We start from the raw sequence: 27,060 nt of genomic DNA on the forward strand, positions 1-27,060 counted from the left end.
TTCATGCAGACGCCCCAATCTACATGCTAAACCTCGTGGACCTACCTCCCAGAAACGCCACAAGATCATCCCGGAAATTTCTCAATCTGCACTACCCCAGCTGCAAAGGACTTAAATACAAGCTGATGCATGCCACTACCTTCTCTTACATGAGCACACAGCTATGGAATGCACTACCTACAGACTTGAAAGCGATCAACGAAATAACTATCTTTTGAAAATCTTTGAAAACATTCTTCTTCAACCAGGCCTACAATTGAGAACCTATATACTCACTAAGTCACCTCACCAACCCACTCAATTATGAACGCCCACCTCTATAACTACCCTAATCACTCGCTTCCTTCTTCTCTCTTCCCTTCCTTGATCGTTACACATTACTAACTGTATCTGATATCCTGAAATGACAATGTTAACAAATCTATGTAAGCCACATTGAGACTGCAAATAGGTGGGGGAATGTGGGATACAAATGCAATAAAATAAAATAAATAAATTATGGCAGATGCTACTTGATCTCTGGTTTACATTCATTTCTTTACCTATCACACATTTTCTTGATTTGTTTTTATTTTATTTTGCAATTTTAATCTCAAAAATCATTAGGAGGCTGGTCTTTGAGTTCACCACCATTTAACATCAGTGACCTCCATAGGGACTGAATCTTCAGCCTTTACATTACTAGTATCACAGTTCGACCAGTAGGGCTAAACTGGCTGACCTGTCATGCCTTCTCTTACAGGCAACCTCAATTTTCTTACTCAGCATAAACTGGAACTTTACGGGTCCTTTTACTAAGGTGCGCTGAAAAATGGCCTGCGGTAGTGTAGACGCGGGTTTTAGGCACACGCAGAATCATTTTTCAGCACACCTGTAAAAAAGGCCTTTTTTATTTTTCTCAAAAATGGATGTGCGGCAAAATGAAAATTGCCGCGCATCCATTTTGGGTCTGAGACCTTACCACCAGCCACTGACCTACTGGTAAAGTCTCAAGTGGTAATCAGGTGGTAATGACCTACGTGTGCCAATTGCCACTTGGCACGTGTCCGATACGTGCAGAAGAAAATAAAAGTATTTTTTCAGCCACGCGTAGCGGATGCGCAGTAAAAATGAAATTACCGCAAGAGCCGCACAGTAGCCGTGTGTTAACTCCATTTTGGTGCACGTAGATGCTTATGCGGCTTAGTAAAAGGGCCCTTTATTTCTTTATTTTAATTCTTATTATCAGCCTCAGCACTATGGTGCTCAAAATGAAGTACCACATACACAATTGAAAGATATATAAGAGATATCATCTCAAAAGTAGAAGTGATAAAATTAGCATAACATAAATGAATTATTGTTACAATGCAAATGACAATAATATCAAAATTGATTAAACACAATAGAACATAAACATACTACGGTATACTACTGGAGTTTTCTATACAGCTGTTATCTTTAACCTAGTTCATATGTCATAGAAACATAGAAACTGAAAAATTAAAGCTGATAAAGACCATATGGCCTATCCAGTCTGCCCATCCATGTAATATGCCATGCCATCCCTTCCTCTCCCTTCCCTCCCTATGTATCTGTCCCAAACTTGCTTGAATTCAGATATTATCTTTGTCTCTACCACCTCCACTGAGAGGACGTTCTATGAATTCACCACTCTTTGCATTAAGAAGTATTTCCTCAGGTTACTCCTGTACACCATAGAAAGGACACATAAAACAGATTAAATAAACTGGTTATAAAATGCATGGTGTTTGGATTTGGGAAGAAAGATCTAAAATGCACATATTATTGAAAATGTCATGGTAAGAAGTATTCCTGCACCTACCATGTATAGCTTTCTAAAATTTCTGCTCCTGTTGCATGTGAGAGACATGGATATACAGTCCTGTATGTCTTTACCCATATTTTACAAGAGGCTCTACTATTGGCAGAGCCGTTATAAAATAAATGGGGATTTGTTTATATCCCAATCTGGAAATCTCAATTCCCATCTATAAAATTGGGATCCACATATCTAGATAAAATAATATTCTGCAATAACTAAACTTCAGCTGCATCAGCATGGTGAAAAAATTGTATTTCCACTTCATTAGTGTATCTATATCTCTGGTCCGTCCCAGAATGGCTACTCTTATGTTCTTATCTCTTTCTATCTATCTATCTATCTATCTATCTATCTATCTATCTATCTATCTATCTATCTATCTATCTATCTATATATTTGTAAAGAAAAACATAACTTTTGTGTCTCGTACTCGAAAGAACCAAAGAAGTAGGGAAGATATCTGTTTTCTCAATAAATGCTGTTAATATAATCAACCTCTGGAGTTCTGTCTGTTTGGTTGACCTACGTCCCATCCCTACTTCTTCAGTTGTTTTGGCTTCTTCATAGGGAATCTCTCCTTGATTCATTCATTGGATTCAAAGCCAGGATAGCTTGGCATCGGGTACACTGCTGAGCCAGGCATGTGAACAGATGCAGACAGCAGGAACTCCTGTCGGGCCTACAATATTTCTAATCATTTTTAGTAATTCAGAGCAGGTGATATCTATTTTCTTTCTACTTACTATCTTATAAACCTGATTTTTCGATGGCATCTGGAAAAATGTCAAAGATGGAAGCAGCATTTGCAGCGTCTACTGGAACCAAGAGACATAAACGACATAAACCAATTCTCCCAACCCCAGTGAAAATGGCATCAGAAAAGAGAATGATAATGATGCTGACCCTGCTCATCAGTTATTAACAATGAGACCCAGTTCATGATAGGAACAATAACACTAACTCCAAATCGAGATCCGTACTAGTTTTACAGTCTATCATAACAGAACTTAGCCTATCGGATATGGAGACTTTTTAATTATTGATGTTAATTGGCACCAGTTAGGATTTGCATGCACATCTGGGTGTGTGCTGTTCTATAATACTCGGTGCCCAAATCCCATGGGGTGAATTCTATAAATTGCACCTAAAAATCAGTGCAAAAAACCCTGCTTAAGCGCTATTCTATAAGCCACACATAAAGTTAGGCACAGTTTATAGAACAGCATTTATGTGCAAGGTTGGCATATAAATTTAGGCACCTCCATTTACACAAATAAAAACGTGGTGCAAATGCCTCTACCTAAATGTACACACGGAACCCCCTTATTCTAATAATTGCATTTGTAACTCAAATCTATGCCCATGTTCCACCATGAAATGCCTATGATCCTCCCATTTCCATGCCCCCTTTTCTAGGATATGAGTAAAATTTAGGCACAGATCACACGTCTAAATATACACACATACATATTAATTGATTTCAATTAGCACCAAAAATTGCTTGTTAAAAAGCCAATTTTTGGCACTAATTGACTCGTTATTCAATTAAATTGCTCGCACAAATTGGGCGTGTGTTCAAATTTGCATGCACAATTTTTGTTGACTTTTATAGAATTAGGGGGATAATGTACAACCCAAAAGGGGCAGGGGCATGGGCTGTTTAGGGATGTTTAAAAAATTGTGATTAATGTTATAGCATAATGGGTCTCCATGCCCAACTTTGTGCCGGGATTTAAACCAGGTTTCAGCAGACATAGGTTTAGCAGCCAGAGCTAAGTGCGGGAATTGGCGCTAACTGTTATATAATAAAAGACACGTCCCCTTTATAGAATAACGCTTAGTGCTGATCTTTTCCGGCGTCCATTTTTGAGCACCATTTGTAGAATTCCCTCCAATGTGCATTTCAAAGTGTTTTTCCTTTTTAAGACACACATATATACTCCTCCCTCTCTGTGACCTTTGGAGTTCACTTTCTTCTGTTTAAACTAGCCTTCCTTTCATTTATCATCTACCTATTTTAAGCAGTGTTTTGAAGAAGGAGAATCTGCTTCAAACTTTCATAGAACACTTTTTTTTAAGAAACTGCCGAGTTCTAAGAAAATGCTATAGATGACAGAAAGGAAGTTTGTCCTTTTGCCACTTTCCTAGTTTTCTGATTAACTTATCAATAAATCATTCTCTTGTAGCTAAAACTTGAATGCTTTAGTGAACTGAAAAAAAATAAGTGTCCCATTCACCTTTTATATTTAGTACTAAATAGTGCTGCTTCTTAAATTGTTGAATGCTGAATAATTGAAGAAACATAACTGGGAAATAAATTTTCTTCAAGGAAGAAATATTCACACTTAGAAGTCGCTGGAGATTTTTCTGCTAACACTTAATAGCAGGATTAGACAGCAGCATATCATTATCTCTGAATGCCTTGGAGTTTCCGTGAGGTGCCACCTGCCTTCTTGAATCCTTTCCAAATACATGACATATTTAATTTATTCCATTTCAGTTCAAATGTAGGGGAAGAAAGAATATGGTACCTTTAATTGAAATGAAAAGAAAAAAAACAAGAAATTTTGTAAAGAAAAACATTGCTATTGACATGAGCAGGTGCCATATTTGTTCAAACCTCACCAGTTATGGAAGAAATAAAAAAAGGTTCTAATAGCTAGATTGGTCCCAAAGACAACTAGACTTTTTTGTTTGCTGAAGTGAGACAATTTATGTTGCCTCAATATAAGAATAATCTAAAGTTGCTGTAGCACATGAGTTTTCAGATATCCAAAGAAAGAAAAATAAGTGGAACCATCCAAAGAAAGAGATAGATTCTCTGCTCATTAATATGCTATACTTACCATGGGTCATGCTTTCAGAAGCTCCCCAAATCATATTCCCCTACCCTTTTGATCTGTAAACAGCCCCTATGCCACCCAAGGGCCCCCTATCATCTTAGTAGGCCTACCATCCCTGCACATTGTGGTTGGTAGTCTTCAGGCAGGAATGATCCCCAGTTACTCCTGCCCTGCTGGCACTGTCTCCAAAATGGTGTCCTAGTGATAGTCTCATAATACTACTAAAAGGGTCATGTTTAATTATACCATCTCAGTGGGCCTGAACTTGGTGATCCAGTGGCTTTTGGGCAGGAGTGATCCCCAGTCACTCCTGCCCTGCTGTTGCTAGCTCCAAGATGGTGCCCCTAGTGGTAGTCTCAGGCTACTACTACTAGGAGGGTCGTTTCCTGCCTGAATATCATTGGACCACCAGCTACAGGACAGGTAGGCCTACTGAGTGGTGGGGGGGGTGATCGGGGGGGGGGGGGGCTTGATCGAGGGGGTGAATGACATCACGAATGGAACTGGGTCCTATAAGCTCCAGTCTGGGACCATAGGGAAAAGCTTTGAAGCACGATGCTTCCAGCACAATAAAATAACTCCAACTTTTGATTCCTATTATTTTACCAGCATTTTATGCCCATAATATGACTTATGAGTGTACCCCATGCACACCGCACATCACACTCTAGCTTTTACATAGTAATGAGCTGTTTTACATGCATTTGCATGTTTTGCATCTGATTTACTATGAAACCCGCAGTGACTTAAGTATCACTGCGGTAGGGCAAGATGAGCTATATTAGAGCCTTTTAAGTTATGTTAAGGAGCAAATAACCAAACTTAAGTCTCTAACACAGCTTGATAATTTCCCCCCAAAGTCTTTTATAAAATACATGTAAGGGACCTTAGAAATACACATGTAGCCTGTAGAAGCAAGAACAGCCATTTTAGAAATGAGCATGTTTGAAAGAATTTGAAAATGCACATGTAGTGTGACACAATAGTGTTTTTCCACTACCTTCCTTAAAAGACTTAAACCATCTCTGTATGGGGGGAGAGATGTAAAAATATAGCTCAGCAGGATGGCAGGTGTTCTCACTCTTTTTCCTTAGCCATGTTCTTACCTCCTGAAGTTGATTTGGGCAGAATTGGCCAATATTAATGTTACAAAAGTTTAAAATAAGGTTGAGAAAACTTCCACTATATACAGGTCATCTACACCATATGTTTGGATAAGCAGTATAGGAAGACATTATGTTATTCTTTGTTTTATTCTTTTTTCCTTTCCTAATAATTCCTAACATTGTTTGCTTGTATGGAAGGCTGACCTCTAGTGGTACAGCTAGAGCTCACAGCAGCTATTTTAAGACAGGTAGGCTGCTAAGGAAGGAGCAAGTGGGCATAACACCTGTCTAGAAGATCCCTACTGAACCACCAGGAATGTTGGCCCCAAAGGGGGGCCTGACTCAAGAAGGATTGATCACCGAGAGGTCATTTTCAGAGGGGGGGGGGACGCTGATCTTGATCGGTCCTTCCTTTGGGGGAGGGTTTGGAAAGAGGCTCTGAATTGGTGAGAGGATGTCAAAATTGGCAGGGGAGGGGAGCACATCAAAGAACACTGGCTGCTACCCAGAAGCTATGCAGGTCCTGGCCAATATTCAGTGGCAACACCCACATTGCTAAGTGACCAAGATTAGGACTGCGTTTTATGTGGTCCTATTTGGTTGCTTAGCTATGCAAGCACTGGAACCGAATATTGCCAGCATCTGCACAGCTGTCAGCTACTTCCTGATTCTGCCTTCAGAATGCCCCTTTCCATTTCACTGCAAAAATAGTCAGTTAGAGCCAATATTCAGCAGCACTGCCTGGTTAAGTGCTGCTGAATATTGGCACCTGGCCTGCAGAACATAATTGAAGTGGGCAGGAAAGAGAAAACCCCCCCGAAAAAAACATCAGCAGACATCCCTCCCCCCCCCCCCATCTAATGACCACAGAAAAACTCATCCCCAAAAGTAGGGAAATTGAAAAGTAGGAGGTCTTAAGAGACATAACCAGTCCGAGAGACTACCTTACCTTTCGCAAGGTACTAAAACGCTTCTGTTTACCAAAGCATTTTCTCTGGGAACAATGTAGGACTATAGCCTCTGCCAGCTGGCATACGTGGATCCTGTTTAGTCCTATTCTTATGTACTGTTATATGTAAAGTAGCCTTTCTTTCTTGCCCTTCTACTCAACTAATCATTAAAAACAATGACTCAGAAAATATCTCCACCTCCTTATCTATCCCTATCCTTTCTTTCATACCTCTTCTATCCCATTTATTCCTTGTTCATTTGTCCTATCAAATACCTCCTTTGATTCTGATACTACAGATTGTATTCTCTTTTTACTATGTAAGCCACATTGAGCCTGCGATGAGCGGGAAAGCGCGGGATACAAATGCAATAAATACATAAATAATACTATTCTCATTTGTATCTGATATCACCCGGAGTTCTCTCTCTCTCTCTCTCTCCGGTTTATGTAAGCCACATTGAGCCTGCATGTTTGTGGGGATAATGTGGGGTATAAATACATTAATAAATAAATATAAACTTTGAGAAACCTCTGTCCAAAGTTATTTTGGAACTGAGTTCAAAAGTACTGGAGTTAAGATGTGAAATACAAAATTGTGTGTAATTTCATGATGCTGCCTGGATGGTAGTGGAATAAAAGATTATCATCCTGGTATGAAGGTACCAGTAATCACCATGAGAAGTCAGTGGTAGGGCAAAGATGTGTAAACAATGGCTTTCAAATTCTGGAAACAAACATGTCTTATGATAGCTCACCTAGAGTTCAATCCCTCTTATTATTCACAGATAAGCTACAAGGACCATACAATAATAATAAAACATAAAGGATGCATTTTTAAAAGCAAAATATAAAACAAAGTGTATGCAGAAGAAGAGATTAGAATAAAAAGTTCCTAATACAAATATGTGGAATGATACATATATGAATGTCAGATGACCTAACACACACTCCCTGCTATAAAGGTAGTTGCCTAAAACCCAAAGGAGCCCTTTTATTAATGCGTAATTACCACAGGTTAAAATCCACTACCGCAGGGCATATGCTACCCACGTGCTTTTAGTTCTGGTTATGCGCTAATTGATAAATTAGCCTGTAGCTATTAATGGGGGGAAATAGGAAATGAGACAATTTTACAGCCGTGCTAAAAATGGCCTTAGCATGCAGGAAAGCCCCGAACTACTGATACCGCAGGCCACTTTTTAGTGCAGCTTAATAAAAGGGCCCCAAAATGATCACAGACTTTAGAATAAACAAGAGCATATGACCTTGGTCTGATGAAGTTGGATTGTCACTTTGTGCAAATAGCTAGCAATGCAAGCAGGAATCTTCTTTGTTGATCATCTTGTTTTTTATGACGTGCTGATCCGTGCCTTCCAGTTACATCTTTTATCCTCAGTCTTATCAAAAGTGACCAGAAAATCATAATAGCATCTTGATATGTCATTGGTTTGTGCCTGATTTCTAGAGGTATGATAACTACAAGAATATGATATCACTTGGATATGTCCTGATTTCTTTTTTATTTATTTATTAAATTTCAAAATAATACATTCACAAAAATAAATGTATAGAAAACAGGAAATACTTCCAAAGAAATAAAGAACCATCCATTACATTACCATGGATTTTCAGAAATTATCTTTCTTACTTAGTCCACTATAAATGATCAAGATACAAGGTAATAGTCAAAGGAAACCAAAAGAGTTAAAAAAAACCTCTTACAATAAACATAAGGAGGACAGAATCACAAGTTTGCCTGCGGTTTCAGCTCCCTACTGGTGCCTCCAAGGCTTGAAGATCCCTGCTTTCTTTACTTATTAATAGGAGCTTCAATTTTTCTGGATCAAAGAAAACATAATGAACATTGCCAAAAGAAACAAGACATCTACATGCAAATTTCAACTTAAATGATCCTCCCAGGGAGAGAGTTCGAGGCCTAAGCCCAAAAAATTCTCGCCTTTTCTTTTGTGTTGGTTTGCTAACGTCAGGAAAAATCTGTATCTTTGAGCCAAAAAATAGGCCTTCCCTAAATTTGAAGTAAAGGCGCAATATATTATTGCAATCAGTCTCAAATGCAAAGGAGACCAGGAGAGTAGTGCGTTCAGTAATAGACTCTAGTGATGCTTCAAGAAGTTGAGTAAGATTTAAATCTGGAGCATTCTCCAGATTTGTTTTAGTTCCAGTAATGTAATAAGCTTTAATAATCGGTGGAAAAACTTCTTTTGGAATCTTTAGAATTTCAAGGAAATATTTCTGTAACATGGATATGTCCTGATTTCTGAGTCTCCAAGCAGTCTGTTGCTGAATCAGCAAAATGTCTTTGTCAAGGTTATTACATTCATCTGACTTGACCCAGATATTTCTGTGGGTCAGTAGTGTCAGGGTAACTGCCAAGAGTCTGCTTAAAATTACAGAGTATGCATAAATCTTTCAAGCACAGAGTTCAGTCCAGTTTGATGGCATCACAAATCCAGCATTGTTATGGAAAATAGGTTATTTACAACTGTTTCTCTGCAGATCTCCTGTTGAAAGCTTTCACCCTGCTTTCTAAGGTGGTTGATATTCAGCCAGTGGCAGTAAGTGGCTGGTAGGCCGCTTCCAGCTGCAAGCTGAATTAACCCTAGGTATTCAATGCCAGGGCATGCTTTTCTCTTGGCTTTGAATTTCCAGGTATGTCCACCAACCCAGAAGTTAACCAGGGATCGGGCAATGTTCAGACTGGTGCCCAGTTAACTTACTGTATAAAGTTAGGACAGGTCTTTGTGGTTTCTTAACTGATTAGCAGACCAAATATTGCCACTAACCAGCTAAGTTGCCACTCCATCCTAAGTCCCCCCCCCCCCCCCATCCATTAGCAGACATGTTCAGTGGTAGTAACCAGTTAAATGCAACTGAATTTAGAGTGCCAAATTTCTCAGCGGGTTTAACTGGGCAGGAGCCTCCCCTGCCTGGTTAAACACTTTTAAATATCGATCCCTATGATGTTTTATTTTTTTTATTTTTAATTCTGTTGCTATAATACATCACCACTGATAATCCTCATGAAGAATATTTGGTTTCCATTTACACATCTGTATATGTTGCATGCATAGATCTAAAATGGGAATGTTCTGGGAATGGCATGGGTCGACTTAAAATATATGTATACTTTCCATTTTGCAAGGGGAAAACGTGCACTTCAAAAAATTTCCACGTTGTCATAAATATGAGCTTCTTTGGAACTGAGGTTTAGAGATATGAGCGGGCAGGCAATTGTGATAATCTTTCTGGCCTTAAAACCCACAACATAAAGCCAAAAGTTCTAAGTTTAGACTTAGCTACTTAACTGGCTCCTCTTTGGTGTGTCGTATTGCAAAATTAGCAATTACCTATATAAGTATCACAGCTTACATGCATAACACCTTGAGTAAAACCACTCTTTTTTCATGCATTTTTTTGTAAAATGCTTGTCCCGATGAGTGTGGCAGCAAATACAAATATACTCTTGTATGTCCTTGTGCATATTTTATAAAAGGCTTCACGTTCAGCAAGCCTTTTCCAGATGATCAGGGAAATTGTAAACATCCCGCCTTGGCTGTCCTTTTTCTGTACAAAATGGAGAGTCATGTTTCTATTAATGGGAAAAGCTAAAAAGTTCAGTCTGGGCCATATTCAGTTTCAGATGGCAGTGGAACATCCAAACAGCAATACAATACAAGCAGGCTGAGATTTGGGCTTGAATTCCCGGTGGAATTTGTGGTGTGGAGAGATAGATCTGGGCGTCCTTAGCATAAAGATAGCACTGAAAATCATGGGAAGAGATCAGAAGACAAAGGGAATAAATACAGAAAGAGAAGAGAAAAGATCTTAAGAGAGAGCTCTGAGGTTTCCAGAGCTGGTACTTGGAAGCTCTGCATCTGTATATGAACTTATTTCAAGTTTGTCCATCTTTTTCTGGCCTGCTACATTCCTCTTGCTTTGGCAGTTACATGGAACATGTCTCAATTAATTACAGTGGTAACAAACTAGGGGGGGGGGGGTATTTTACCAAGGTGCGCTCATGTTTTTAGTGTGTGCTAAAATTGGGCAGGCGCTAAACGTTAGAGACACCCATAGGAATGCATTGGCATCTCTAATGTTTAGCGCGTGCCCAATTTTAGCGCGCGCTAAAAACATGATCTCGCCTTAGTAAAAGGGGGGTCCAGGTCATCACCCCCATTGCTCAGAGGTGCCCTTCTCTCTCCCTCTCCTTCTTTTATTGCTGTAAGGAGCGTGCCCTCTACTTTCTGAGTACTCTCTTCTGTATCTTTCTCTCTTTCTCCTCTGGTATGCCCATTCCTCCACTTGCAGGCGACCAATCATTTCCAGCAGTTTGATTTTTGGTTAGAACTGCTATGTTCATTACTAGCGCATTTTCATATCCTTTAACATCTTTCTTTAATAAAGTCAGTGGCAAGCAAATTTAACATAAAATGCCTGACATGGTCATGTTTTGCCAGTATAAAATGGTTGCGTCAGGGGCAGTGGGTCACCAACTGATATAAAATTCCAAAAATAGCCTGGCTGGTATAACTGTTAAATCATAGCAAGCTAGATTCTGGGATCAGTCTCTCATAAATAGGCTATTTTGGGAATGTTATATCAGCTGGTGACCCACGGCCCCTGACGCAGCCATTTTATACTGGAAAAACATGGCCATATCAGGCATTTTATATTAAATTTCTGGGAGCTTTTAATCTATTAATAAAAGCTGTGTTTTTTACAAAGCATTTCCAGAGGTCGCAAAACTTCAAACACTGCATGAATTCTCTCACAGGGAAACAGCACTTTGGCATGGAAGCACTGTTTACAATTCTTTATCCACTTCTCAACATGTTTCATGTTTTCCCAGAAATATGTTTTCCTTGGATTCTTAAAGGTTTGTGGCAAACTGTCTGACTTTATCTTGCTACATTTCAAGCAATTCCAACTGGTATTCTTTGAAACTACTGTTTGAAACATATTAACTCCTGTTCTGTAGTCTTCAACTTTATGAAAAAGTATTCCTCTTTTCAATAGTAATCTCTCTGTACACTACAACCTGTCTGTTATTATGTGTAACAAACATAGGTGATGCTAGCGTAATGTTCTGATTACACTTCGAGAGCTATGTTTTCCTCATTACCCTTCATCTGTCCTCAGATTATAGGCTCTACTGAGCAGGGACATTCTTTTCTCTGTGTCTGGAAAAAATTGTATAAACTTTGTAGCGCTACTTAAATGTGTAATGGTAGCACTAGAAGCAGTATAATTTTTCATTGAACTAACCAGGGGAGGGGGCATTTTCAAAGGGATTTCTGCTAGTAAACAGCATGCATAGCTGGTTTGTGCGTGCAATTTAATTAACAGACCAATCAGCACTGATTATTGGCCACTAACAAGCAATTATCAGCACAAATTGGCACAAATTAAAATTTGCATGCACAACTTTCTAAGAATATACTGTGCATATAAATTCTAATTTGTGGATCTCAAACGGGTATGGTCATGGGAGGGGAGGGGCATGGGCAGGTCATGGGCATTTCTAAAACTTACACACTCTTGTATAGAATAAGCCCGATCAGTGCCTAAATTAGGCATGAGTATTTGCACCATGTTTTAGTTGGCATAAATGGCCACTATTCATATTCTGTAAACTACGTCTAACTTTAGGCAAAGTTTATAGAGTAGCGCAAAGTGTATGTGTTTTTCTGGTTCCGATTTTTTTTTAGCACAATTTATAGAATCTAGTCCTGCATGCATCCTTGAAAAGAACAAACTTGACTAAATATCCACATTTTGGTTATACTACACTCACTTAACCCCTCTCCTCAATTCACTTCATTGGCTCCCGATCTATTTCCATATACAATTCAAACTCCTCTTACTAACTTACAAGCGCATTAACTTACAGTAAATGAAAATTAGTTCTTTAAAATTGGTTCTGTCTTGAGACCAAGACATGGATGTTCTCTAATGTTTTAACAACTTTCTTTTCAGGATCTAACCTACCCAAGCCTCAAGTGAAGACAGCCTCACTGGGATTGGCTGGAAAGGCCAGATCGCCTCTGCTTCCAGTTTCAGTGCCGACAGCTCCTGAGGTATCAGAGGAAGGCCACAAGCAAACAGATGATCCTTCCAGTGTAAGAAATGCTATAACCTCGTCCAAATTCATGCATATAGGCTTTGAAGTGATATTACAGAGTAGTCAACTATCTAAGACCTGATTCTCTAAACCAAAACCCCACAATATTCAGCCCACAGCGATCAGCGGTTTTAAAGCTACTACCTCCCACATTCTGAAAACAACTCAGATATCCAGTGCTGGGCTGTATCTGGGCATGAGTATTGAATATCCAGGTCATGTACGGACTTGGAAGTTATGCAGGTACCTCCTGATATTCAGTGTCGGCACCCACATAGCTAACCAACAAAGTTAGGACTGTCTATTGAGCAGTCCAACTTGCCTTGTTAGCTACATGGGCATTGGCCCCAAATATCACCAATACCAGCATAACTGATGACTCTCCCCTGACTCCACCCATGGACCACCCCATGACAGTCGGAGGGAGGAGATATTAAGCAGCACTGTGTAGATAAGTGCCGTTTCATATCCAGTTACAGCTTGATGATCAATTTTTTATGTGGTTAGGAGCCTCTCCTACTCATTTAAACCCCTTTGAAAGTCTACTCCATAATATTTTAAGGCATCTAGCCAGCCTAGTAAGTACTAGTTTCTAGATCAAAGTCTTTCAAAACTGAATGAATTTACACACCTAAATTATATTAGATAGTTAAATATAGCTGCTCAAATCCTTGAGCATGCCTAGAGTGGAGTTGGTGGATGAGAGAGAATTAGAAAGTTTGTGTTGATGTTCCATGCCGGCTGCCTAATTTGGTCAGCCAAATCTAGTTTTCGCAAGAAGAGGCATAAATTTGAGCAGTCATAATCCCATTTTACTTCTAAAAAAAAAAAAAGTACTATGTAGCCCTTCTCCATGCCTTCTCTCCTTTCTGATATCACTTATGTCAATAGTGTCCTATGGTTATTCCATATACCCTGCCTAACTCTCAACTGCCTCACTTGTCAAAAAAGTGCCTGTGTTTTTTTTTTCTCTCTATTCCTTTCAGCTCAATTTAAAAAAAAACGAGTAAGTAAATTAAAAAGTGTTCCACCGTCTTTCCCCCTTCCTGTCTCCCTCTTTTCCTGCCTTTCTGTCTATAAAAAGTGCCTGCCTGGGATTCCCTGTCTCCCTCTTGTTCAAAAAAAGTACAGAGGGCAAGTTATACAATCCCTCTTCCTGCCTTCCTGTCAATGGCAAGGATAGCATGCTTTTATTTTAATTATTTATTTATTTATTTATTTATTTATTTGCTATATGAAGTTGGAAAGTAGTATATAGACCAAGGAAATACCATAGTTCACTGCTTCTCAACCCTTTCATGGAGACCTGTCTTGCCAGTTGAATTTTCATGATTACTACAATGAACATGCATGTGAGAGGTTTGCTTACTATATTCTCCAGTATCTGCAAGTTTACCTCAGGCGTGTTCATTGTAGTAATCCTGAGAACATGACTGGTTGGGTGTGCCTACAGTACAGGCCAGAGAAGCACTGCCATAAAGAGTGTGTGTATGAGTGTAAGAGATCCCACTGCAGTTAACAGAAGTGGAATGTTCAGACGTAAAAGACTAGAACCATAATAATAAAGAAGTTAAAACAACAGTGAATAGGGGGCACTGTTGAGCCACTGATGAGATCAGATGCTTGAAGAACTCTCTCCCCTGTGTTTTTCTAGAAAATCATTCCAAACTACATTCTAAGCAGAATTTTTTCTTCTAAAACTGCTTATATTGAGATCCTGATGGTACAATGTCTTTATCTAAGTCTACAAAATCAGATTCTCTGAGTTTGTTGCAATCTGAATCTAAACAAACAAAAACTGATCCTCCGATGCCAGAGAAGTCCGCTCACGCGAAACTACCCCACTCCGCTTTAGATATCATCATGGAAGACATTTGCACTCTAAAAAACAACTTACAACTAAACATTACCAAACTACATTTGACCTCAAAACGGAACTGCAAACTCTTACCTCTACTTTATCAGCTTTTCAGGTCAGGATGGAAAAATTAGAGACACGTGCAGATCAGTCCGCTTGCAATATGGCGCAGTATCTGGAAAAACAGACCATCATATTTGCAAACTGGAACTGGAGATAGAAGACCTCTCTAACAGGAATCGAAGAAATAATATTAGAATCATTGGTATGAAAGAAGGAGCTGAAGGGTTGGATATGACTACTTTCCTTACAACATGGCTTCCCCAAATTCTCCAATTATCCTCGGATCTTCCATTGCAATTTGAAAGAGCACACAGATTGCCATCGCAGCTTAGGCAAGGATCTCAACAACCACGTCCAATAGTGGCAAAGCTACTGTGTTTCCCGCAAGCATTGCAAATCTTAATTGCAGCACGAAACTCCAATAATCTCAAGTTTGTCGGCAAATGCTTTCTAATTGACCTGATCTGGCCAAAACCACAGCCGGGAAAAGGAAGGCTTTTTTTTAGAGATGAGGGCCCGCCTCAAGTCTCTCGGTGCCAGATATGGATTACAATACCCTGCTCACATGACCGTAACTCTACACAATTCCACCAAACTTTTTGACTCTCCGGAACAACTTCAGCAGTTCTTTGATCAATATCAATCAACTGGAATGGATTCATGACTTACCTTTATCCTCTTTCTTTGTAATGGTCTATATCTCAGGTATTCAGCATAAATGTTTTTCAAAACGGGGTCTCCCCCCTTTTTTCTCTCCATCAGTTTTGCTGGACTCTCAAACCTTTGATTGCTTTAGTGTTGGTAAGTACTGACCACTAGTCTACTTCAGTGACCTGCTTGCTGCTCTAGTAGGACTGGTCATTATATCTGATACTGTCATAGAGGCTGGATACACTGTTTCTTTCATATCTTTATATGGTGGGAGGAGGTCAGTGTCCACTAGAGGAGTGGGAGAGGGTCATGCCTTAATCTCTCCTGTGGTCATCTGGTCATTTAGGACATCTTTTGTGACATAGGAATGATTGAAACAGATCTAGACCAAAACATTTTAGCCCTGGGTGTTTTTGTTTTGTTCTATTATGGCAGAAAAACGTCCAGGTTTGGGGAATGCCCAAATCTTGCCCCCAACACGCCTCCTTGTCATTTGGACGCACTGCAGACAAAACATCTCAGGTCCCAGTTTTGCGAATCATGATTTGGATGTTTTTTTGGAGAAAAATGTCCAAATGCCACTTTATCCTGTTTTTGAGATGTTTTTCTCTCTTGAAAATGAGCCCCATAACTTCAGTGCCCATGCTGTTGTCAGTCAACAGCATATTAATAAAGCATTATTTTGCTGGAAAATCTACAAAACACAATATGTATTTGTGGTGTTGCTTTTTGTTAGTCTTTTGACTGGTTCATTGCCCATATTCCCAGTTATTTGTAGAACCAAGCAATTTTATTGTTTGGTAAACTATAGGAGTAGAATTAGGTTTGTAACATCTGGGGCTTGGATTTCAGAGGAACAGTAAAGCTATCACACTATCCTATAAAATCCATTATTGAGAAACAGAGATATACTGCCGCCAAGCTAAGGATTAGCCGAAGCTTAGTTTTCTTTGAATGTTTTCCAACTCTAATGGATCTGTTGTACGTGGTAGATAAGAGAGACTAAGATCCCTTAAGAGGGAGGGAGAACTGCAACCATAACCTGCTGCTTACAATTATTGGCATAAGCAGAAATTAGTAAATTTGAAGGATAAAGTATCACATTATTTCCAAATGTGGTACACTGCAGAATTTCACACTCAGGGGAAGTCAAACAACAGAATGAAATTAAAATTGTGAATCTGGGCTGGATTAAAGCACAGAGAGAAAGCAGAAAAAAGTACAGAAAGCTTCAGAAGCAGTCTGCTTGCATAATATAAAAATTGCACATTCTTTACCCAGTGCTACTTTTTTTGTTTCTGACAACATCTGTCTGAGAAAAGAATTCCCCCAAAAGTTAGGCAAGCAAAATCTGTGAAAGGCCATATGAGATTTTTAATTGATCCTAAAATTTAGTTCTTAAGCTAACATCCCACAGTGTTTTTTTTGTTTTTGTAGAGGTTATTGAAGTAGAATTTCTGTCCTTTTCAGAATTTACAGTTTGCAGGAAAATGGGCAAAATTATGTATGCTATTTAATCCCATATTCAAAGCACCAGTCCTCAAAAGGGTGACGACCTACCTACTTTACCTTAAAAATGGGTATAACGTATGTGAGTTAAAAGGGTCTTATATATTTTGCATTTGCTGTTTGTACAAATGGTTGAGTGGAAGAAAAAAAAAGCATATGTTCTTTTCAAAATCCCATGCTCATGTGGGGCCAGATTTTTTAACTGGCACCCAAAATCATGCACTATTAAGATCCACGCTAAGCTAGTTAAACATATAAGTGACAAGTGACCGACTCACCCACAAATGCTTATTAGAGACCCAACGTTGAGAATGCAGAAGTTCAAGCCCCACCTCCACCAGCAGTACAGCCCAATAGGGAGGAGGTCTTGGATATGGGCGTGGAAATCGGAGGAGGAGGGAGGGAAGAAGGGGGCAGAACTGAACTGAGGGAAACGGAGGCGAACTGACGACAGGAAGCATGCTGTCAGGAGGTAACGAAAGCAGCTGTAGGAAGATACGACGATGGCGGAAAGAGGGGGGGTGACGCCGGGGGGTCAAAGGTAGCGGCGGTGGTGGGGGGGTGAAATGGCGGCGGAGGAGATGGCAGGGCAGAGGAGGTCACAATCGCGGTACACTTAGGAGATGGGTGGACATGGATGGGAGCCCGAGGATGGAGGGTAGGGGAGAGAACAGTTGATGGACACGGGTGGATGGAGCAGATGGGAGGGGGGAGAGGAGGGTTGCTGGACATGGGGGGAGGACAGGGGAGAGAGCAGGGTTGGTGGACAGGGGGAGGCCATAGGAAAACAAAAAACTAGCCCATAGTTACAGGCTTAACGGCTAGTATTCTATAAAGGGCATTCTGTGCAAAGCACCCTTTACAGAATGCTAGCTTAGTCCACTTCCCGCGCCTAACTTTGGTTGTAAGCATTTATGCCTGCCAAAAGCTTTATGGACATGTTTCACCTAACAGATGGCAATTGGGCACTCAAATCCAAGTAGTCTATAACATCACATCTAATTTCTGGGAAAGCCTCTGACCCACCTATACGCCTCCCATGGTTATGGCTAATTGATCCATTTTGAGTTGTGTGCTATGAAATTTAGGCACACATTAGAGAAGGGCATAGGGCAGATGTGTGTATAACTCCTAATTAGTGCCAATTAACTCCGATAATTGTTAGCATTTTATTTAATTGTTAGCATTTTATTGACTAATTGGTTTATGCTCGTATCTGCAATCCACACCCATATGTGTATGTCCAAATATGGGTATCCTATACAGAATTGTGAGGATGATGTTTTCCAATCCAGATCTAAACATGCCCAGAGAAATGTCTCTTTGTAATACAGCTAAAAAGTCATGCTTTCTGGAATCTGTGCATACTTCTTGTTGACATGGGCTTGCTAATTTTCAGTTGGGTATTTACTCAGGAGAAGGAAAAGATTTGACCTGGAAAATGAATGAGGATTGTGAAAAATTACAAGAGGGCCTTATGAGACTGGGAGACTGGGCATCTAAATTGCAGATAACGTTTAATGTGAGCAAATGCAATTATATCTACATAATGCAAGGTTCCACGTTAGGAGTCACTGACCAAGAAAGGGATCTAGGCATCGTCGTTGATGATAAGTTGAAACCCTCTGCTCAGTGTGCTGCTGTGGCTAAGAAAGCAAATAGAATGTCAGGTGTTGTAAGGAAAGGAATGGAAAACAAAAATGAGGACATTATAATGACCTTGAATTGCTCCATGGTGTGACTGCACCTCAAATATTGTGTTTAATTCTGGTCACCGCATCTCAAAAAAGATATAGTGGAATTAGAAAAGGTACGGAGAAGGGCGACAAAAATGATAAAGTGGGTGGGATGACTTCCCTATCAGGAAAGGCTGAAGCGGCTAGGGCTCTTCAGCTTGGAGAAAAGGCAGCTGAGAGAGGAGATATGGTAGAGGTCTATAAAATAATGAGCTGAGTGGAATGGGTAGACATGAATCGTTTGTTTACTCTTTCCAAAAATACTAGGACTAGGGGGCATGCGATGAAGGTACAAAGTAGTAAATTTAAAACGAATCTGAGAAAAGTTTTCTTCACTCAACATGTAATTAAACTCTGTAATTCATTGCCAGAGAATGTGGTAAAGGTGGTGTTTTAAAAAGGTTTGGATGGCTTCCTAAAGGAAAAGTCCATAGACCATTATTAAAATGGACTTGGGGAAACCCACTGCTTATTTCTGAGATAAGCAGCATAAAATGTATTGTACTTTTTTGGGATCTTGCCAAGTATTTATGACCTGGATTGGCCAGTGTTGGAAACAGGTTGCTGGGCTTGAAGTACGTTTGGTCTGTCCCAGTATGGCAATACTTATATTCTTATGCTGAGCATTGCTTTCTCACCTTCTGGGTAAAAGTACATGTATTGTACTTTTCCCCAGTCCATAACTGAATGGAGCCAGAATTGCTATGCATTTTCTTCATCATCACCTGCTATAAAGGAGTTGCAAATTAGGGATGTGCAGAGGCAAAAAAACAATTTCCATTTGTTTTTGGAATTTTCTGAATTTTTCCAGGGATTATTTTTGTTTCTTTTCACACATTCAGGGGTTCTTTTACTAAGGTATGTTAATGGATTTAGTACATGATAAATGTCATGCGCTAAATCTGTGAGTGCACCTTAATAAAAGGACCCTTTAGTTTAATAATAATAAATAAATAAACATTTGACACATGCTAGACTGTTATGCACATTAACCAAATTTATACCTATTAACTTGTAAGTTAATGAGCATTAAATTGATATGAAACCTTATTTTAGATAGAATGTAGAGACCGGAATTGAGATTTTAGGTCAGAAAGTGCTCAATTTCAGTGATATTTTAGAAAAAGATCTACCAACATAGAGCCTTTCTAAAATACTTTCAGGAGTATATGTGTATTTGTTGGCATTTGCAGTGGGAGTAGCCATTTAAAAAGATACATGTTGAAAAAATGAATGCTGCAGACCTGGCAGCTTCATTGTGAAAGTGGTGATTTCATATTTTCCATATGTTAAATGTCAAAACTTCCATGTGTAATTGATCCATGTAAGTGCCCTAATTAAGTAGTGAAGCCACAATTTTAACATGATTTCATTTTGGAGATGGCTGATAATTATATGCGATTAAAGAGAATGAATCTTATGTAAAGCTCTGGCTGACATGAGCACGTATTTAAACCTATGCATGCTGTTGAACAGGTGTAAAAGTTGACATGGAACATTTTCCCCATATTTCCTTTGAGAAATAGGGAATATATGTGAAGATTTTAGTCCTGCCCAAGCTCAAAACATACCCCCTTGCAATCTACATATAAATAGCACCTTTCTGAAAGTTTTTTTTCCTCACATATATGCAATTTACACATGTAAATGCCAGCATCCCATGTAGGAATTGCAACTAGAGCTTCTAAAATGACACCCTTACTGCACACTGATTTTTTTTTTTAGGATACACTAACAAAGCAAGTGCTAGCTAACAAATGCACATCCTTAGTGCAAAATCCGCATGTTCTGCTTATCGTGTTAGGGAGCAGGACCTAGGCAGGTTATGGGCGGAGAATGGATGCGGATTGCGTAATGCAGTGAGCGCATGGTAATTAATGCGTGCTAACATCCATTTGTACAGTTAGTGCAGCTTCACTTAGTGCCTCCTTAATAGGAAGCGCTAAGTGTAGCCGCACGAATCGTGACCTGGTTCTACGTGTGCTAATCCACATATCTATATGATAATTCCAGAGGATTTCCTGGGCACACCCCCAACAATTAGCATACAGCCTTTGCATCTAATGTATGGCAAACGCCCCTGGAAAACTGACCACGGGTGTCTGAACATGGCCAAGCTACCTTATGCCTCTTTTAGATAAATTGCTAAGGTGGGAGTGGGGGTTAGTAGCAGCCGGGAAAGAAAATAAATTTAATCGCCGGTTGGCGTTAAAAAAAAAAGGGTGTTGGGAGGGTGAGAGGTAACAGGGAGAAATGATAGCAGCGGCTGAGTTGGGCACTAATTGGGGCTTGTCCACCTTGTGAGCCCCGATCGGTGCTCAGCAGCAGGGTTTCAGATAAACGGGAACACTAGAGATGATTTTTTTTTTTTAGTCAGGGAGTCCAGGCTTGCGAGGTTTGCTTACCCTCCCACCCTCCCAGTTGTGGGTAGCTATGCTGGGACTGAGATTGGATCAGCATGTGATATTGGAGTGGGTGCTTGTCAGTGTTCCTTTTAAGCTGTGCAGGAGTCCTCCAACTGCATTGCTGCCAGTAGGAGGTGGTGTTTCAATATTGAGTTTTCAATCATTAGGGACATACAGATCCTCTAGAGTCCTGCAGAACTTGCCTGTTCCTCATTATTGAAAATGTGATATTGGAATAGCACTGCCATTGGCAGGAATGCAGGACTCCCGCATAGCTTAGCGGGAACATCAGCGCTATTGGGTGGAGGTAGTAGTTAAGGCTGATGTCGCAGCAGTGTTTATGTAGCCACCACCAATTTTTAGGTAGAATCCTGGGCATGATGGGAGGAAGAACTTGGGGCTGGACCAAGGGTTCAGTTCATGTGTGTCACTGTCATGGAGATAATATGTTGATATAAAATGATACGGTTAGATCATCACTGACTAACCTCAAATTGTTTACAAGTTATGAATTACCCTACTTCTGAAGTTGCTCTTTGATTTATTTAGTTAGTTTATTTATTATGACATTTCTACCCCACATTTTCCCAAGAAATATCAGGTTCAATGTGGCTTACATAACAAATTAAGAAGAAGCATTACAAGACAATATTAATAACAAGAATACAACTATTAAAATTCTTTTTTTTTAATTTGTAGAAGTCTTTATTGAATAATAGTGATACAGAACAGAAAAAAAATTATATTCAGTTCAACTCAACACATCTTTGAACAAGTATCAAAATTTTTCACCAATTACATTCTTGAACAGATAGTGAGATCCTGTATCCATTTTAATTGAAGTCTAATGCCACTTCAAGACATTTTTAATTTTCTTATTGAGATACCTACCCCCTAACTCTACCTAACCATCCCTTTTAACCCTGTACCACCCTCCCCAACCCCATCCCCCCCCCCCATCAATCTTATATCTTCCATCATGCACATGCACTCAAAAAGGATTTCCAGGCCTTTTCCCACTTAGGCAAGGAATGTCGTTTAATAGCTGTCAGTCTCTCCATCTCACAAATATATCTCACTTTCTTAATTCTTTTCATATTAGCTAAACACAGATCTAAAGAAGTGAGCTTTAAGTAAACTTCTAAGTGACATATAATTGACTGAGTGTCTGATATGCTTGGGTAATGAATTCCAGAGTTTGGTACTTAGGTAAGAAAAATTAGCATTATGGATAGTTTTGTAGGCTAAGTTTTTAGAACTTGGGAAATATAATATGAGCTATTCTCTAGAAGAGGTGGTTTTCAAGTGGTGATAATGAGATCTATCATATAAGATGGTAAGATAACATAATGAATCTGATGAACAAGAACACAGAGTTTAAATGAAATTCTTTCACTGATAGGTAACCAATGTAGATCCTTAAGAAGAGGAGATGCTTTAACGTAACACGGCGACCTATATATACTAGAAATTAATAAAGCTGTGAGCAGTTGTTCTCACTTATGCTTGTTTGGCTTTATTTTGATGTAAGTGGTTTGAGGAGGTATGGGGATGTGAGTGCCCATGTTAAGTGAGTTTTGCTGCACTTAAGTAAAAGACTCCCTAGATCCCTACAAGTCCCTGAGAACATATTATAAAAGAATATGAAGTACTTCACCTACAATGGCAGGGATGGTTTAGAAAGAGCTTTTATAAACTTATTCCCTTTCAGGAATTGTTAAAAGAATAAAGTTTAATCTTGCTGTAGTAGTTTGGCTTTGATTGTAGAAACAGTTCAGCTAGTCTCAGCAAATAAGCAGAGTTGAAAATTCAACAAGTAATTAAAATTTGGATTATTATAGTGGTCGAAATACATCAACAATCAGTTGCATTGATTTTTAACCAGAACATCTGATTCAATGACTTGTTTTAGCTCTAACATATGGGCTCTGCATTCTTTGCCACATGCTTACAGTATCTTTAAAAATAGTCTCATAGTTATATATATATTGATCTATTGTTGTTTGTTCTCCTTTGTCCACAGGTATACGAACAAGATGACCTGAGTGAGCAAATGGCAAGCTTAGAAGGGCTGATGAAGCAACTTAACGCTATCACAGGCTCGGCCTTCTAATTGCTGCTCAAGAGTTGATGATTTGAATTACCTTGGAGCGTTGCAGTATACCAGTATTCCATGCATTCTCATATAAACACACTACAAAGCCTTTATTATTATTGGTTTTTCACACAGAAGTTTTACTTTCAGTTATATAACTGCTACATTATTAAAGGTTAGGCTTTGATAAGCACTATCATAGACACGCATCTCACTGCCAGTTCAGAACTCTACTTGAAGGTCTGAGGGATTCATTGGCATAAGGTTCATGGTGAAGCTAGTCCTCAAGAAGGCGTTTCTTAAGGAGACCATGACAAACGGGCTGTAAAAACATGTGTGTTTTTACTTTGAATTCAATTGTGCCCATATATGGGAAATATCATGGCATATTGTAGCACCAAAGTATTTTAAACAGCACAATGCAATAACAGATATCGCTGAAAAGTCAGATCTAACCTTTGGACAAAAGTAAGGAAAATTTATAAAGCTGCAAAGTCAATTTTCTTTCACAGTTTTGCTCCTCTTTTGTCTATGGATTTAATTTCCTAGAACCTTAACAGAAAAAAAAATGTAAGAAAAATGTATTTAGGGAAAACAAACTCTAAACAATTTGATCTAGAATGTAAACTTTTAACAATCAGGCAAAACACCACAATATGTTTGCATCAGAATTTCTTTACAGTTGTTTCTGTGATTGTTTTTCCCATTCTGTAAGCTGGAGGACATTGCACCCTTGGATAAAAGACGTAGCATTTCCAAGCTTCTCAAGCAAATACGATTGAAAACTTGGTAAATGTGTAAAAACATTTCTGCCTAGAAAGCCTGTTTTTCATATGGAAAAGGTTTTTGTAAAATTGTTTGACCGTGTGCACATGTATAAATTCACACACTGAAAAGATCACAGGTACTTATGTGCATGCTGTGGGGGAAATTCAATAAATGGCGCCTGAAGGTAGGTGCCGAGATGATCCGTGGAAACCTAGAATTCTGTAAGGGTGCTCTGTGCAGAATGACCTTTACAGAATTCTTAGTGCACATTTCACACCTAACTTTGGGTGTGAGCATTTACACCTGCCAAAGATTGGTGTAAATGCTCATGCCCAACTGACGACAGGCGCGCAAATGTAGGTAAATTATAACATCATGACTAATTTCTGGGAATGCCCCTGACTTACTCATGCTTCTCCCATGGCCATGCCTCCTTTGGAGTTGCACACTATAAAATGTATGTGTGCATATTATAGACTAAAGTGTAGGTCAGATCTGGATGTAACTCCTAATTACTGCCAATTAAGTGCTCATTAATGCCATTGATTGATTGTTATCACCTAATTGGCTGATTAGATTACGTGCAGATCTAGTATCTTTGCTCAAAATTGTGCTCCCAAATTTGGGCAGCCTATAGAGAATCCTGCAGAATGTGTATCTTACAAAATACATTTGTATGTGCATACATTTACAACCTCTTCAAATAGGGTTACCATATTTGCCGTAAGAAAAATGAGGACAAAAAATATCACCCCGCCCCCTGTCATACCCCACCCCGCCTCCGACACTTTGACCCCCCCCCCCAAGAAAGCCAAATTCCCTCTCTATTCCCCCCATGTATATCCCCTCTCCAATTTTCTAGCCTCCTTCCACCCACATGACTCCTGGACCACTCACTACCCCTCCCCTCCTTTACCTTATTGTAGTGCCCTGGTGGTCTAGTGGTCTCTTCGGGACAGGAAAGAGCCCTCTCTTTCCTGACCAGCGCGACTGTAGACCTGTCTTGCTCCCAGCACTGTTTCAAAATGGCTGCTGAGAGTTCAGAACTCTGGGCAGCCATTTTGAAGCAGCACCAGGAGCAAAACAGGTCTGCAGCTGTGCCAGGCAGGAAAGAGGGGGCTCTTTCCTTCCCCAAAGAGGCCACTAGACCACCAGGGCATTATAATAAGGTAAAGGAGGGGAGGGGAGGATAGGACACCCCCCTGAAGCCTCCTTGTCGCTGCCAGCCTGCCCATTTATCAGCAGACCCGGACAAAGGGTAGGCTGGCAAAACCCGTACAGATGCCCCACAGTCTTCTCAAAAAATAGGACATGTCCGGGTAAAACCAGATGTATGGTAACACTATCTTCAAAGCACATATAAATTTATGCATAAGAATTCACATAATATTGGAACTCGTTCTGGATGTCTTCTTTTTTTTATAAATGTACATAACTGTTGCCTTTATAAAACAAGAGCTCTCTCAAAACCAATATTTGTATATTTTTGTTCACCATCAGATGGTGGATATAACATGTTTTGTTTTCTTTTATCAGCACTTTCAATCGTCATCAGTCATTTTTTTATCAAATAATTTTATTCAATTCATTCGTTGAAATGTCACATAAAATCTCAAAGAAACTTTCTCGCCTTATATTCCTTATATTTTTCTTATAATTACAGACTAAAGTAAGCAACGCCATCACAGAAAAGCCTCCTTTTGTGCAGACTGCATCACAGAGGCGTTCTAAATTTTCATCTTTTTTCAGGCACAAATGCATTGTAGCACTGCTATGAGCAGTGGCAGTGCTACAATGCATTTGTGCCTGAAAAGAAGTAAATTTAGAACACCTCCCTGACGCAGCCATCTTGAAAGGAGGCTTTTCTGTGATGGCATTCAACAACTGAATTTAAGCAGGGCCGACTTAACCATTGGACCAGGTGAAGTTTTGGCCCAGGGGGCACCAAAACACCCAGCTTCTGACCTTACGTGGTCTACAGGTTAAGCCTTTTCTCTCCCCTTCCCCAGTCCAGTCTCTCCCCTTCTCTCTTCACTGCTCCTTCACCTCTTTCACTCCCTGAGGTCCTGTATAGTTTACATTGATTACTGGCAGCAGCACGCCAGGCTGCCTTTGGCCAGCCCTGGGTCTGCCCTCTGTTGCGTCCTGTGTCCTCTGATGCAATTTCCTGTGGGCAGGATGTGGCAGAGGGAAGACCCAGGGGATGACTGAAGGCAGTCTGTCATGCTGCTGTTGCTGCCATCAACCAACATAAACTTTACAGGACCACAGAGGAGGTGAGGCCGTACTGACGGACCCACAGGGAGGGGGACAGAGGAGGGAGGATGAGAGACTGGTCCAGGGGGGGGGAGATACTGAATCTGCAGGGGGGGGGGAGAGGAGGGAGGGGACACCAGAAGTGATGCAATGGGGGAGGGAGACACCGCCAAAGCAAGTTGGTTCAGGGCATCATTATCCCTTGATCTGGACCTGGATTTAAGATAAGTATTGGTTGCTTCAGTCTGTAATTATAAGGAAAATATAAGGAATATAAGGCAAGCAAGTTTCTATGAGATTTTGTATGATATTTCAACAACTGAAGAGAAGAAAATTATTTGATAAAAAAGGACCGATGAAAATTGAAGGTGCTGATAAAAGAAAACAAAATATCTAATGGTCCACAATAATATAAAAATATTGGTTTTGAGAGAGCTCTTGTGGTTGATAGTATTTGTTGAGCACCTCCTCTATGGTTGTTTGGTTTGACCACAGCAAATAGTTGCCTTTATAAAACAAGCATACAATTGTAGCCATTTCTTACTCTTACATAGGCACCCTAAAATGAAGTTACCCCCCTTGTGTACTACTCACTCATCTTGCACATGTGTCAAAAACAAGGAAAGTTGTGGAAAAATATCTAATCATTTGTAATCCTCCAGCAGCTACCATTCATGAGTGTCATAGAGAGCATACTGTAAAATCCATATTGATGATGTGTGACAGCTCCAACATACTTAAAAAAAGGAGGCAATCTTATCAGGCATAATTATGTGCTTAAGATTATAATGAATCACTGCTAAACATGGTACATAAGTACATAAGTATTGCCATACTGGGAAAGACCAAAG

At 39.7% G+C, this 27,060-nt stretch overlaps 1 protein-coding gene across 1 annotated transcript in view; it reads left to right on the forward strand.

Moving 5' to 3' along the window:
- The window catches only part of DCC (DCC netrin 1 receptor), a 1,295,383-nt gene extending 1,271,481 nt beyond the window's left edge, over positions 1 to 23,902 (forward strand). The window contains exons 28-29 of the mRNA XM_030191909.1: positions 12,724 to 12,866; positions 23,114 to 23,902. Coding sequence (XP_030047769.1) covers positions 12,724 to 12,866; positions 23,114 to 23,203 — 233 coding nt within the window. The 3' untranslated portion in view covers positions 23,204 to 23,902. The remainder of the gene's footprint in view (positions 1 to 12,723; positions 12,867 to 23,113) is intronic.
- The last annotated feature ends 3,158 nt before the right edge of the window (positions 23,903 to 27,060 follow it).

This window comes from Microcaecilia unicolor, chromosome 2 (assembly GCF_901765095.1).
Source record: "Microcaecilia unicolor chromosome 2, aMicUni1.1, whole genome shotgun sequence".
Taxonomy (NCBI): domain Eukaryota; kingdom Metazoa; phylum Chordata; class Amphibia; order Gymnophiona; family Siphonopidae; genus Microcaecilia; species Microcaecilia unicolor.